Below are 12,949 nucleotides of genomic sequence, written 5' to 3' on the forward strand. Positions count from 1 at the left end.
GTGCTCTGAAGCTTCAGGTAAAGTCGAGGTCGAAGAGGAGGGGAGTACTTGAAACAAAAAAAAAAGCGGCTGAGGGGGGGGGGTGAGACACGGTTTATTGCGACGGCCTTAGCGGTGAGCAAATGGCGGGGAATACACGCCAAGACGCGGCAGGGGACGTGGCAATAACCTATTTACCCGCACTAGCCGCCGTGGAAATTAACTGAAACAGTAAACAATCTGGTGGGGAGCATCCCAATCTTCATTGCTGCTACCCCCACGTCTAAGCTACAGTCAAGCATGACACATTGACATGTCTATGCTATCCTGGGCATGTATATATATAATGACCGCCAAAATTCGATCCTCTTCTTTACGCCTTTAACCTATGCGCCGCAATATCGTCCTGTGTGTCCCTGATCAGGAACCTGTCGGGAGCAACCGATGCATTAGTCATGGGAATGTTACGTCGCACGAAGAGGGAGGGGGGACTTACGAATACCACCAAACAGCGGGGACCACTGTACCCAGATGCCAGAGGCTGTGCGCGTCAATCAATCCATTCCAAGGGGGAAAATCGAGCAATTCCAAACTCATGGCCATGATTATCCATGCCACAATCATACCAGGCCAGGCGGTCCAAGACTTCAGATGTCTTTGGTATCGGAAGATACTAAACCCGGTCCACATGAGGTTCTGGATAATTCCGACCACCACGTTCGCCATCATATTGTACGTGTAGTCCCAAGACCAGAAGGTAAGATAAGACACATGCAATGTGTATAGCAGAACGCAGACAGCGGTCCAAAGCCGGCGTAGGGTTGGCCGGTATGGGGTATTTTCGAGGTCCAGGCGGAAGATTCGAACGACGGCAAGGTAAAGACCATACAGCACGCTAGCGCCGGCTGCCCAGTAGTCCAGCTTCTCGGTCAGGGGGAAATCCCGCATATGGAATATCATGCTGAAAGTCCAGCTTGCAAGTCCAATGTATCCAAACATCATGTAGTATGGGCGGAGCGAGTGCCAGGCTGGGATCGACTCTTGGACACGGGACATGCCGTGCCAGTGGGCGGCGAAGTTGAAGAAGGAGAAAAGCACCGAGAAGGGCTCCTGCATCCCTAGGAGCCTGCGGAACGGCCACTTCCCATGGAATTGTACAACCGGGCTGATCATTGGGGGGTCACGCGAAACTCGGCGGTCGGTAACGACATGTTGACAAGTGTAGTCACATTCAGCAGGGCAGGTCCATAGTAGCAAGCGATGGTGCAGAGCTGAAGAGGTCAGAAAAGGGAAACGCGAGGAAGAGTTGGGATGATGATTTGACATACGTAGCACTGAATTGCCGTTCTGACAATTTTCCGTTTTACAGACCTATGGTTGTTAGTTGTTTCCGGGGGTTTGTTGTTAGCGCAGTCGTACCTGGACACATTCTTTGAAGTCGGGGAGATGGTCTCCTAATGACGCGTTAGACCTGCCAATGAGGAAGGCTAGGAAAACGAAAGCGAAAAGAGCGTGGAGATTCACTCTTCCTACGCCCAGATTCATTGTGGGCCAAAAGGTTAGCTCCGAGGTCTTAGGCGTTCAACGCGTAAGCTTGGGGAAGGATGACAGGTTGGGCGGAGCTCCCGGCGGCATTGAAGAGCCTCCCTGGGTGGTCTTGGCAAGATCAAAACAGCCCTTTTGTTTACCCCACAGCGCCATTGATCTTACTTTGTACAGCTTCAATTCCAGTGGAACTGACCTTATTTATCATTCTTACCATATAGCATTACTACTTGGAGAATTTTATAGTTCACTCGAAAAAAGGCGTGGCTAACGACGCAATTGACCTATTCTAAATATAAAATATCGTCAATTGGTGCTTGCTATCCTTGGACAAGTGTTATTCCCCACCCAGATACCATCTATATAGGATTCAAGTACACATTAATATGCCTAGCACTTCCCAGCGTTACACCTATACCACGCAGATAGCCCTATATAAATGAGGGCAAACTATATCACGTGTACACAGGTATATCCACGTGATGACTAAATGCGGCTAGTGCGGGCGGGGATTGGAGTTAAGCTTGGCGGGCAGGCAAATAATCCAGAAAAAAAAAAGTTAAGGATCGATCTCTGTTGGACTTTTATCTTTAACATCCTTCCTAGTATTATTTTTTTTACTCTTCTTTACCGTTCCTTTTCAACCCGTTCTTCTTTTTCGCACAGTCAAGATGGACACCGAATCCGATACCCCTCAGGGGATCACCAGCAGTGCTGATCGCATGGTTGGCATGGAGCACTCTGAAGTCCGCTACTTCACTAGGTACGTTTTTCTTCATCGATTGGGTCTTTTGGATGTTGATACTAATAAATTCATAGCTATGACCACCACGGTAAATTATCTTGATCAGCGATGGCGAATTTTCAGTGTGGTTTTAACTAACGATCATTTTTTTGGGCTATCACAGGTATCCACGAGGAGATGCTTGTAAGTACAAATCTACTGGCTAATTGGCTATTTATGGTGTCTAACATTCATTCCCTACCTTCTAGAAAGATGATGTGCGCACACGCTCCTACCGCGACTCCATCTACCAAAACCGCCACATTTTCAAGGACAAGGTCGTCCTCGATGTCGGCTGTGGAACTGGTATTCTGAGCATGTATGCATCTGGATAATAATCCTGGGATCTCAGAGCTCTTGTTAATTGTTTTCTTAAATAGGTTTGCTGCCCGTGCTGGCGCAAAGCACGTCATTGGTGTCGATATGTCCTCCATCATCGAGAAGGCCCGTCAGATTGTCCACGTTAACGGACTGTCCGATAAGATCACTCTTCTCCAGGGCAAGATGGAGGAAGTTAACCTTCCTTTCCCCAAGGTTGATATCATCATCTCCGAGTGGATGGGTTACTTCCTTCTCTACGAGTCCATGCTGGATACCGTTCTCTACGCCCGTGACACCTACCTCAACCCCGGTGGTCTGATCTTCCCCGATAAGGCCACCATGTACGTTGCTGGTATTGAGGATGGCGATTACAAGGATGACAAGATCGGATGTAAGCAAAAATTCCTTGAACTTTATTCTTTCTTTTTTGCTCCGTACTGACCAAGTTTAGTCTGGGACAACGTCTACGGATTTGACTACAGCCCCATGAAGGAGATTGCTCTTAACGAGCCCCTCGTCGATACCGTCGAGATGAAGGCTCTTGTGACCGATCCCTGCCCGATCATCACCTTTGATCTGAACACTGTCACCACGGCCGACCTTGCCTTCAAGGTGCCTTATGCTCTCACCGCCAAGCGCCCCGACTTCATCCACGCCTTGATCGCCTGGTTCGATATTGAGTTCAGCGCCTGCCACAAGCCCATCCACTTCTCCACTGGCCCCCACGCCAAGTACACCCACTGGAAGCAAACCGTTTTCTACCTCCGTGATGTCCTCACCGTCGAGGAGGAGGAGAAGGTTACTGGCTGGATTGAGAACCGCCCTAACGATAAGAACAAGCGTGATTTGGACATCAGCATCTCGTACAAGTTCGAGACTCCCGATGCCACCCGCGCTGCTGAGGGTGGTTGCTTCTACCGCATGTAAGTTCTTCTGGCATTCAGCTTTGGTTCGTTTTTGAGATCATCATACTAATGCATCATAGGTGTTAATTTTGTTCCACTTTTCTAATTTGATGTCATTGGGTTGTACAACTGCACGTTTGCACGATCTAAGTGAAATATTTTCGTCACGCAATGCATCCTGGCATGGGCATGTATGAAATTGCCCAAGGCGAATTGGACATCCGGTTTCGCCTTTGTTTATTTCGGCGTTTAGTTCTTGGGAGGCAGGAAAACGGCATTTTGTGGCGCGAACGGAGGGATATCATTCTGAAGCTCCTCGAATTTCCAGGTAGATACCCGAGTCGATGCTTAGTCTAGCAAACTCCAACGCTCTTCTTCTGGATATGTTTTCCACGCTAGGTTGTAGATAATATCAATGGCGCAATAGGCAAATAAAATGTAAGATCTGCAATGGGAAATTGTGCCAAGGAGATGGGCTTGTCGGCAAAGCGACGGCAACAAATCGAAAAGATTATCAGATCCTCGGCATCTTGGTGGCCCCCGCAATTACCGGAGCTACTTTAACCTGCCCATTACTCCTTTATTTTCCTCAATTTCTTTCTTCTGACCGTTTTATTTTTGAGTCTGATCTTATATCCTTTACTCTCTTCTTACTACTATCTCAATGTCGGCCCCTGGAGCTGGTCACGAATTCCCTGCCCAAGAGGTTTCTTGGCAGAAGCGTGATGTGCTATTGTTCGCCAACAGCATTGGCATCAAGGCCGATGAGCTGCACTTCCTCTATGTATGTTATAATCCACGTATACCAGTCTGAATACAACAAATCTAACTAGCATCCAGGAACTCCACCCAAACTTCTCGGTCTTCCCAACCTATTCTCTCATCCTCCGTATGTTAAGCACTCCGGGACTTTCGGACAATTGCACTAACTCTAAATCCACTAGCATTCAAGCTTACTGACCAGGAGGTGACCGATTTTTATGCCCGCCAGAAGGCAGTTCATATCCCAGGCGTCCCCGACCTGGACCATCGTCATGGCGTCGATGGCCAGCGCAAGCTCACGGTCCTGAAGCCGCTCCCTACCACTAGTGCAGGGCGCAAGTTTGAGCTACGCAATAAGGTAATTGGTGTCTATGATAAAGGCAAGCCTGGTACTGTGATCGAGACCGAGCAGTCTATTGTGGATAAGGAGAGCGGTGAGGTGTACACCAAGGTTGTGAGTAGCGGTTTCCTGGTCGGACAGGGCGGCTGGGGTGGCCCGAAAGGTAAGATTATGCTTTGATTATCCAGCGTGAAGTATTAACTAACGCATTCGAACAGGACCTAGCACCGTCAACTATCCCCCACCCGAGGGCAAGGCCCCTGATGCTACCCATGTTGTTCAGAGCAACTCAGAGACTGCCCACCTATACCGGTAAGTACTCAGTGCATATAGAGTCCAGTTCTATATCCCTGAATAAAAGTGTATACTTGAAACATCTGATGCTAATTCCTTGGCCAGTCTCAACGGTGACTACAACCCTCTCCACGCCACACCAGAGCCTGGCCAGAAGATGGGCTTTGGTGGTGTTATTATCCACGGTCTTTTCAGCTGGAATTCTGCTGCACATGGGATTCTGCGTGAATTGGGTGGTAGCAATCCTGCCAACATGAAGGAGTTCCAGGCTCGTTTCGCCTCGCCCGTCCGGCCCGGTGATAAGCTTACCACCGAGATTTGGAGAATGGGCAATGTTCAAGATGGCTATGAGGAGGTCCGATTTGTTACTAAGAACGACAAGGGCCGCGTTGTGTTGAGCAATGGTCGTTGTTTGTTGAAGGTGGCAGGCGTGAAGAGCAAGCTGTGATTACAATTATTTACATCAAAGCTCAATTCGATTGCATTTAATTTGCTTTCCAAAATAAATATATATTCAACAAATGACTATTCTTTGTCACTGCGTCCTAATTTTGTATAAAATGAAGTATATGTACTTAAATATGGCAATGTACGGAGTACATAGTTCCTGTATATAGCCACACGTGACCGTAAGCTCGGTTGTCTGAGATTCTGTTAGGATGCATGGTTTCTATTAATCCCCTCTCTGTAAGTTCAGGAAGGCTTCGCTCCTCTTCACCGAATCCGAAAGGCCCCAGGATATGTCATCGCTGCTCTAGAACTCCATCGCCATGACATATGGGACCGAAGCAAGATGACCTCGGCCATCCCAGACAGTAACTCGTCCTCTTCGCCACGAGGCCACAGCCGAAGCGAAAGGGACTCATCCAGTGGCAAGCAACGCAAAGGCCCTCGTCTCGCCCACCGTAAGTCCAGGACCGGATGTCAGCGATGTCGCGCCCGACGAGTAAAGGTACGGTGAATCCATTCCTACACAATCTGTCCTGACTGATGTAGTGTGATGAATCACGACCTGTGTGTCGCGACTGCCAGCGTCATGGGGTCTCCTGTGTTTATGACAGGCCCGCTGAGAAGGGTGCCAACCCCCCCTCAACCGGGATCCAATCTCGCCCACTCGAGCCCAGTCCATCGGATCCCGGTAATGACGCACATATGGAGCTGCGCTTGCTGCATCACTTTACTCTATTCACCAGCGCTACTATGCCGGGGGCCCATCGGAAGCTTATCAAAGACTGTTGGTCGATTGACGTGCCCCGGCTCGCATTCGGTTATAAACCGCTCCTGCACGCCATCTTCGCAATCTCTGCCCTGCATCTGTCCAAAGCCAACCTAGACGAAGCTGGCTTGCCGGACATCCACTGCAATTTCCTCGAGCAGGCTTTGCGCGAACATCGACTCTGTATCGGCGGCATAACTACGCAGACCGCAGATGCGGTGTGCTTTACGAGCATCCTGTTACAGATCGATGTATTTGCTACCTTACAAAACCGTCATGTGGTTTCTTACGAACAGGTAAGTGAATGGATGCGTCTAGTGCGCGGGTCGGTAGCCGTCTTTAACGCGGCCCTGGATATTGCGAGACACAATACTCATCCCCCGAATATCTGGTGTATTATTGATACCTTTCCTATGCCCTTGGGGACGAATTCTGATGCTGGATCATTTTCCTTCCTGCTTCCGACTTTGCCCGACGATGAGGATGACGAGACGGTGCTAGAAGCATATCGAGGGGCCGTCGCGCATATTAACGCCACCTGGCTGGCCATGGAAGCAAAGGAACATCCGCAAATCAGCTGTCGCCGGCTCATGGTCTTCCCTTTGTTCGCGACAGCTGAGTTTATTGACCTGCTCGAGAAGAGGAGACCTCGCGCTTTGGTGGTTCTAGCCTACTTTCTAGCCTTGTCGGAACCATTACGCGGCATATGGTGGATCGGAGACGCTGCACACAAATACATCATGACTATTCAACCAATCCTTCCTGTCCATTGGGAAGGTTTAATGTCCTGGCCAGTGGAAATGACTATATCTCGTGGCACACATCAAACATAACTCGCTATCCAACCACCTCTGTGATTCCCGCCTGAAGCAGCACCTTCTCGATCACAGGCATCTTAAGCGGCACCAGCTCTTTTGTCTGCTCAAACGTCTCGCTGGCCTGTCTCAAGTACGCTGCAAACGTTCCTGGTCTGATATCCGCGTCGTGGTTCTCTGGATTGTCCCGTATATCAGTTAAGTAATCTCGGCCTGCAGTGACAAGGCCATGTGGCAGCTTCATTGTCGATGACATGCTCAGCATACCTTGGACAAGTGCCTCAGCCTCCTTCACTCGCGCATTGTCCAAACCGTCCTCACCGCGTTGCAAGTCCAACAACTCATACTGCTTCCTCCCATTCCAGTCCATCAATCCCTGCACCCAGTATGCTTCTGTCACACAATCAAAGAGCAAAAGATTCTCTTCGAAGAACTTTGGTCCGTCCCATCCCGTTTTGGAGTCAACTAGATGCCCAAGCCGTTCCAGACAAAAAAAACCTGGGCGAGGTAATCTGCAAACTGCGCATACATGAACGGTGGGCGCTTTCCGTCCAACGAGGGCGGCTCGTAGACCGGCAGATGCGCCAGCAGCGGGTGTGAATGCATCCCCACACAGCTCGTTGCGCCATCCCACAGCGTGCAGAAATTCCATGCCAACACTTGATGCAGACACTTCCCCGCCGCACCGCAATGAACCCGTTGAACAGGAAGGATAACTCGGGGCCCATAGAAACCTTGAATGCCACCACCTCGTACGGAGTCCCGGGATCTTCAAAGGCATTCAAGCATAGGGCGTCCAGCCACACTCCGCCATAGAGGTAGAGTAGCGGTAGGCGGATAAGGTCAGAGCTATGCTGTCCTACATGAGGACCTGTCATTGTTCGATTCCAGAAGACATCTGAGAGCATTTCTCGTGGAATATACTGGGACACATGGTTGGGTGAGCCCTCGACGAGGTCTAAGACTCGGACGGTTCATTTGGGACTGAGCCGCCGGACCCAACTAATGACATTCCGCTGGTTCCATGCAGGGCTGTTGGATCAACCTTTGTCCCAGAAGGCCCAAACATTGCGGGTGTCTGAATCGGTGACGGACTTGTACATTTGGAGATCGAATAGAATATTGGCGTCAGTGAGGCGGCTACCCTTTTCTTTTGTTGGAATGGCCATTTTGTCTGCAGTGTGGTATAGAAGCAACTGTGATTTCGAATTCACCCAGGGTGGACGCAAAAGAGTTTATATCCACTGCATTCTACGATACAACATAGCCCAACAGGAGTGTCGGAGATGTGCCTGCTCCCTGATTGTCTCTATCGAAATAGACCAGCTCTTGTCTATTATGCCATGCTTACAGCGCGACAGGGATACTCGGTCTCGGTTTGGGTCTCGGTCTTGGGGCCAATTCCCAGTTTTTGGCCTCTCATCTAGCCATCCTTGTCGTGATGATGCGGCATAATCACATATTGGGGGACCAAAATAATATAAGAGAGGGGTTGTCTGTGTTAGCGCTGGTGAGATTTTGGCAGAGGATTCTGGCCCCTGTCAAGGCTTGAACAAGGGTGCTACCAGATTTCCAAGCCATGCCGGCTCGTGCAGTGAAGTGGCTAAAGCAAGTCCAAAACTCCGACCGCGGGTAGGGTAAGTCCCTCCTCTCGTACCACGAGCCCTGGCGGGCCGGGTGTGGGCTTTCCATGCCCTCGCAGACAGCATGGGCGCTTATGGGTATTTTGACAGTCTGTGGGGGCGATGATCGGTCTGTGCAGCGTGGGGTAAGGCATTTGGTAGATACGCAGGATGATATGTTGAGGCAGGGTGACGGTGACGGTGGGGCGGCGGCGTGGACAGAGCGCGAATTCACGAGTACTGGCTTTCCCAACCATTTCTACATCTCGTATACGCTGGATCGAGTTTATTTATCTATTACCGCGTTGGGGAGGTATCTTTCTTCGGTCGAAGGAGGCCAGGAGAAGAAGGAGAAAGGTGGTGGCGCTTGATCTGCTGGTCTTGTTTAGTTCAAGCTTTTTGTCTAGATTGCCTGTTTGGATTTAGTTCGTGAACCCTTGCATGAGGCGTCGCAGAGGATTGGCTCTGATTGACAAGGATTCTCGGTCTCGTTTCGTAGCGTCTAAGCCTGCGGCTTGGGCCTCTTGGCTGGCGTCTTAACTATATGCCCTAGAACTAGTTGCCTAGAATGGATTATTTTATCTACCTATGTTGTAGATACCTTTTACTCTACCCCGTGGACCCCAATCCATCTCCTCATATCTCTCCTAAACCTGTACTGCAACAGCATTGCCCATCTCCTACACTGAATGAGTGAAGATGAAATCCGGACTCCTCATCGCGCAACTCGCCCTCTACGCCCCCCCTAACACTTCCAACTCTCTACCACATCTTCCGCCATGGCCACCACAGCCTCCTCGCCTGGCTCTACCTCCTGGCCTTCTGCGTTCTTCGCGTAACCGGTGCCGCCATGGGCCTCAACGATCCGCATAACGCAGGCGCCCAGATAATATCCAGTATCGGGCTCTCGCCGCTACTGCTCTCGATAGACGGGATGTTGCATGAGGCGTATGTTACCCAAAAACTGACCCAGCGCACCGAGCCCTATTTCCTGTCCATTCATTAGGAGCAAGAGCCAGTGCAATATCTCATATGTGTCTCATTGTTATTTAGGAGAATATATTGTTTATCCCCGAGCAAACGAACCGAATGGACGTTCATGGCGCTCATCCATATCCTCGTTGCGACGGGGGTGGCAATGGTTGGGGTTGGTGCTGGCGGGTTGTTGGGCGATACGCCTAAGCCCAGTGATTTATCCAATGTCAAGGTCGGTATGGTGCTGTTGGAGGTTGCGTGGGGTGTGCTCGCCTTGTGGGGGCTGTGGACTCTTTGGAATGGGATGGGTGGGGTGAGGAAAAGTGCTGGAAACCAAGGTGCACCGGCGGGCTTGGCCGCGAGGGCGAGGGAGGGGTGGTTGGTACGCTCATCCCCCTCATTTTTCCAGATAGATCATTGATATGATTGTCTGGTCTGGGGACGGAGGAATGGTATATGCTAACTTAAAGATGCCTTGAGACACAGCTCCTAATCGGTACCCTCCTCGCCCTTGCCCTCGTTGAGATTTCAGTGATATACATGCTTGTCGCGGAATTCACACAGCGTGCGGATCTAAACCCGACGACAGGGAATTTGGCTGTTCGTGTTGTGTTGGGGTTTTCCCCCGAGTTGCTCGCGGCGATTGTTTTGGTGTTCGCTGGGTTTGTGACCAGGGGAGCGGGTGAAGTTGGTGCTGGTGAGGCTGGGCTGGAGCATGGGCAAGGGCGCCGACACAGACATGCTCATGGCCATGGAAGGCGCTCGAGCTCGAAACATGGGACTCGATCCCATTCGAGGTCACATTAACCTTCGCATTCGCACTCTGCTGGGGGAGTGGGCGAGGATTCGTATTGAAATGGGAGGTTATCTCTTTTTGTATGGTGCGCTATATGCTGTAAGGCGCCGGGCTTTATGCAGCCAAGTCTATCAGAGTTCCAGCGCTTAATATGTGTATTGTGCTTTTATGGCCTCAGCCGGAGCCCACAACCTATCTACTCCTCCCTGTTTGGTATAAGCGGTGAATGATAGGAATTGATGTGTACAGCAATGTGCTAAATTGACATATGTAAACATCTCTAACTCAATTGACAAAATCCGCTGCTTTAACAATCTATAATACATAGTCAATTTGACGCTAACTATATCGGGTATAGCACGTTGTCCTTTGCCTTTTAAAACGCTCCCGAGGTCCGATCTTATATGTGTATTAATAAGCTCCTTATCGGCTGCGGTGGTCCCACCTTACACATGAAATTACTACCCCGGATCCATTTCCCCAAACACTGCTGCATCCATATGTCCTCTACCTCTGATCCCTTCGTTCTCCATATTGACCATGAATTTCAGCTGGCGTGCAGCACTCAGGTCGAGTGAGCTGTGGAGTCGCGGGTAAGATCTGCTATTTCCATATATTATTGAACACTCAACGCTGAAATACTCTCGAATTAGACCCAAGAGCCTGAGACCCCGCTATTCCCCCGTTGGTGGTTTGGTACGGACTTAGTGCATGATATACATTCGAGTTGATCAATCAAAAAAACTAACTCAGTCGCTTTGCTCTGTTGTTCATAGATTGGCCACCGACATGTCACACCTGGCTTCTCAAGATTGCTGAACACCCAGATGGGCTCGAGTGGTCCTCAGACTGCTTGGTTCAGGTCTGATATAGTAACTTTTCCAGGCAAGGACAGAAAGGATCGGGAAATCACGTTTAATTTGTAAGTTTGTTCTAACTCCAAAGAAGGCGAGTACCAACTAACTTGCATTGTGTAGCGGTCGTTTTTTCCTCAGGTTAGTGGCTAAGACATAAACTAGAAGCCTGAAATCTGGTTAACAACCTGATTTCTACGACTAGGGAAAATTGCCAGTGTCCTAAATGTATTCATCCGGATACGATGCAGAGTACAAGTGACACTTTCTCGGTAGGGATCTCACAGCTCTCTGTGACTACATTTTCCCTGACACTACCCCCTACAGATTCCGGAGAATGTTAAGATAGAGTCAATTGAGCACGGTGACAACATGGTCAAGATCAAGTGTGAGAGATGACATGCATAATGTTGACCCTTTTATTACCAAAACTAACACCGCCATAGGGTCTGATAAGCACACGGGGCTTTATTCGTATGCTTGGCTTAATGCACACTCACAGGAACTGTCTAGCATCGAAGGAACCAAGTCGGTGCCATATCCCGAATCAGCAATGCGACCTCCTAGGTAACTCACTCAAAGTCAAAACATCCGCGTCACAAGATGACGTTGACACCATAGAAGGCAGTTCACCCCAGTCGTGGATCCAGACCAGACCCCCAGAGTCAAATATGACGATGTCATGTCAGACGATGAACCTCTTCGTATTTGGTTGACTCATATTGTAAGTCCCTCTGTCTTGACTTCTGGATCAAACTTACTAACACTTATGAAGTGGGATAAGGGCTTCTGTTTTGTAGACGATGTTCCTGTCAATCCAGAGGCTACTCAATCTCTCATCGAGCGGATTGCGTTCATCAGGAATACCCACTATGGTATGCACAGCAGATCCACGATTCATTAATGCCTCACATAGCTAACGTAGCTTCAGGTGGCTTTTGGGACTTCACAGCCGATTTGACCTTTAAAGACACGGCATATACCAACGAATTCCTAGGTGCTCATACAGACAACACTTATTTCACAGATCCTGCAAGACTTCAGCTGTTCCATCTTCTATCCCACACCGAAGGATCTGGGGGAGAGAATCTCCTTGTTGATGGATTTGCAGCCGCAGCTCAACTACGCCTCGAAAACCCCGAGCATTATGCCCAATTGGTAAACCATAGGCACCCGTGGCACGCAAGCGGGAACGAAGATACCTGCATCCAACCATCCGCCATGGCACCCGTATTTTCGATACACCCGGACCTGAATAAAATGTACCAGATCCGCTGGAACAACTATGATCGTGCACCAAAGACCAATTGGTCGGCATTGGAACAGACCCTATGGTACCGTGCTGCGCGCCATTATAACGAGATCTTGCAGAGCAAAGAAATGTGGACAAAGCTAAAACCAGGGTCGGCGCTCAGTAAGTCTTTTTTCCATTCTAATGGCCACTTCAGCTTACATATTTGTCTTAGTGTTCGATAACTGGAGAATGTTACATGGCCGTTCTCAGTTTACTGGAAAGAGACGAATGTGTGGTGGCTACGGTATTTATTATCTGATAACCTCCCTTTCAAACTTCTCTACTAACGAAATGCCAGTCAACAATGATGACTATATTTCTCGACTTCGTCTGCTCAAGTTTGGTCGGAAAGAGGTGCTGGACAACCTTGGTAACGTCGAAAATAACCCCCAGAACCCTTATTGGTTCATCTAGATTCTGTGTGGTTACTTGATACAAGACAAATGG

General features: G+C 49.5%; 8 protein-coding genes across 8 annotated transcripts; 6 read left to right on the top strand and 2 right to left on the bottom strand.

Annotated features, from left to right (window-relative positions):
- Nucleotides 1-352: 352 nt before the first annotated feature.
- N7487_004200 (PGAP3/PER1 family protein) lies at nt 353-1,524 on the bottom strand (the record flags this gene model as incomplete). The annotated part of the gene is made up of 4 exons (XM_056871947.1): nt 353-407; nt 476-1,250; nt 1,308-1,350; nt 1,399-1,524. The coding sequence occupies 4 exons, from the start codon at nt 1,522-1,524 to the stop codon at nt 353-355; spliced, it is 999 nt and encodes a 332-aa protein (XP_056729667.1).
- Nucleotides 1,525-2,087: 563 nt separating this feature from the next.
- On the top strand, nt 2,088-3,952 carry rmtA (protein-arginine omega-N methyltransferase HMT1). The gene is made up of 7 exons (XM_056871948.1): nt 2,088-2,287; nt 2,344-2,357; nt 2,433-2,452; nt 2,518-2,627; nt 2,689-3,020; nt 3,081-3,552; nt 3,615-3,952. The coding sequence occupies exons 1-7, from the start codon at nt 2,196-2,198 to the stop codon at nt 3,619-3,621; spliced, it is 1,047 nt and encodes a 348-aa protein (XP_056729668.1). The 5' UTR covers nt 2,088-2,195; the 3' UTR covers nt 3,622-3,952.
- A 246-nt stretch (nt 3,953-4,198) lies between these two features.
- On the top strand, nt 4,199-5,378 carry N7487_004202 (putative peroxisomal dehydratase; the record flags this gene model as incomplete). Its single annotated transcript, XM_056871949.1, has 5 exons — nt 4,199-4,318; nt 4,375-4,423; nt 4,479-4,799; nt 4,855-4,948; nt 5,036-5,378. 5 exons carry the CDS (start codon nt 4,199-4,201, stop codon nt 5,376-5,378), a joined length of 927 nt encoding a protein of 308 aa, XP_056729669.1.
- A 345-nt stretch (nt 5,379-5,723) lies between these two features.
- On the top strand, nt 5,724-6,979 carry N7487_004203 (Zn(II)2Cys6 domain-containing transcription factor afumD; the record flags this gene model as incomplete). The annotated part of the gene is made up of 2 exons (XM_056871950.1): nt 5,724-5,882; nt 5,963-6,979. 2 exons carry the CDS (start codon nt 5,724-5,726, stop codon nt 6,977-6,979), a joined length of 1,176 nt encoding a protein of 391 aa, XP_056729670.1.
- A 4-nt stretch (nt 6,980-6,983) lies between these two features.
- N7487_004204 (glycosyltransferase) lies at nt 6,984-8,130 on the bottom strand (the record flags this gene model as incomplete). Its single annotated transcript, XM_056871951.1, has 3 exons — nt 6,984-7,426; nt 7,491-7,919; nt 8,007-8,130. The coding sequence occupies 3 exons, from the start codon at nt 8,128-8,130 to the stop codon at nt 6,984-6,986; spliced, it is 996 nt and encodes a 331-aa protein (XP_056729671.1).
- Nucleotides 8,131-8,651: 521 nt separating this feature from the next.
- On the top strand, nt 8,652-8,954 carry N7487_004205 (squalene hopane cyclase afumA; the record flags this gene model as incomplete). Its single annotated transcript, XM_056871952.1, has 1 exon — nt 8,652-8,954. One exon carries the CDS (start codon nt 8,652-8,654, stop codon nt 8,952-8,954), a length of 303 nt encoding a protein of 100 aa, XP_056729672.1.
- Nucleotides 8,955-9,682: 728 nt separating this feature from the next.
- On the top strand, nt 9,683-10,365 carry N7487_004206 (uncharacterized protein; the record flags this gene model as incomplete). Its single annotated transcript, XM_056871953.1, has 2 exons — nt 9,683-9,940; nt 10,045-10,365. The coding sequence occupies 2 exons, from the start codon at nt 9,683-9,685 to the stop codon at nt 10,363-10,365; spliced, it is 579 nt and encodes a 192-aa protein (XP_056729673.1).
- A 529-nt stretch (nt 10,366-10,894) lies between these two features.
- N7487_004207 (putative trimethyllysine dioxygenase TmlH) lies at nt 10,895-12,916 on the top strand (the record flags this gene model as incomplete). The annotated part of the gene is made up of 12 exons (XM_056871954.1): nt 10,895-10,947; nt 11,008-11,050; nt 11,131-11,276; nt 11,332-11,349; nt 11,414-11,480; nt 11,536-11,596; nt 11,655-11,775; nt 11,833-11,932; nt 11,984-12,083; nt 12,140-12,622; nt 12,675-12,746; nt 12,801-12,916. The coding sequence occupies 12 exons, from the start codon at nt 10,895-10,897 to the stop codon at nt 12,914-12,916; spliced, it is 1,380 nt and encodes a 459-aa protein (XP_056729674.1).
- Nucleotides 12,917-12,949: the final 33 nt, after the last annotated feature.

The sequence above is a fragment of the Penicillium crustosum genome (assembly GCF_028827405.1).
Source record: "Penicillium crustosum strain IBT 35664 chromosome Unknown utg000002l_segment0_segment0, whole genome shotgun sequence".
Lineage (NCBI taxonomy): Eukaryota > Fungi > Ascomycota > Eurotiomycetes > Eurotiales > Aspergillaceae > Penicillium > Penicillium crustosum.

Coding starts and splice junctions, on each gene's coding strand:
- rmtA (XM_056871948.1), top strand. CDS start 2,196: ATGGACACCGAATCCGATACCCCTCAGGGGATCACCAGCAGTGCTGAT. Junction 2,628..2,688: donor GGAACTGGTATTCTGAGCAT/GTATGCATCTGG, acceptor TTTCTTAAATAG/GTTTGCTGCCCGTGCTGGCG. Junction 3,021..3,080: donor CAAGGATGACAAGATCGGAT/GTAAGCAAAAAT, acceptor GACCAAGTTTAG/TCTGGGACAACGTCTACGGA.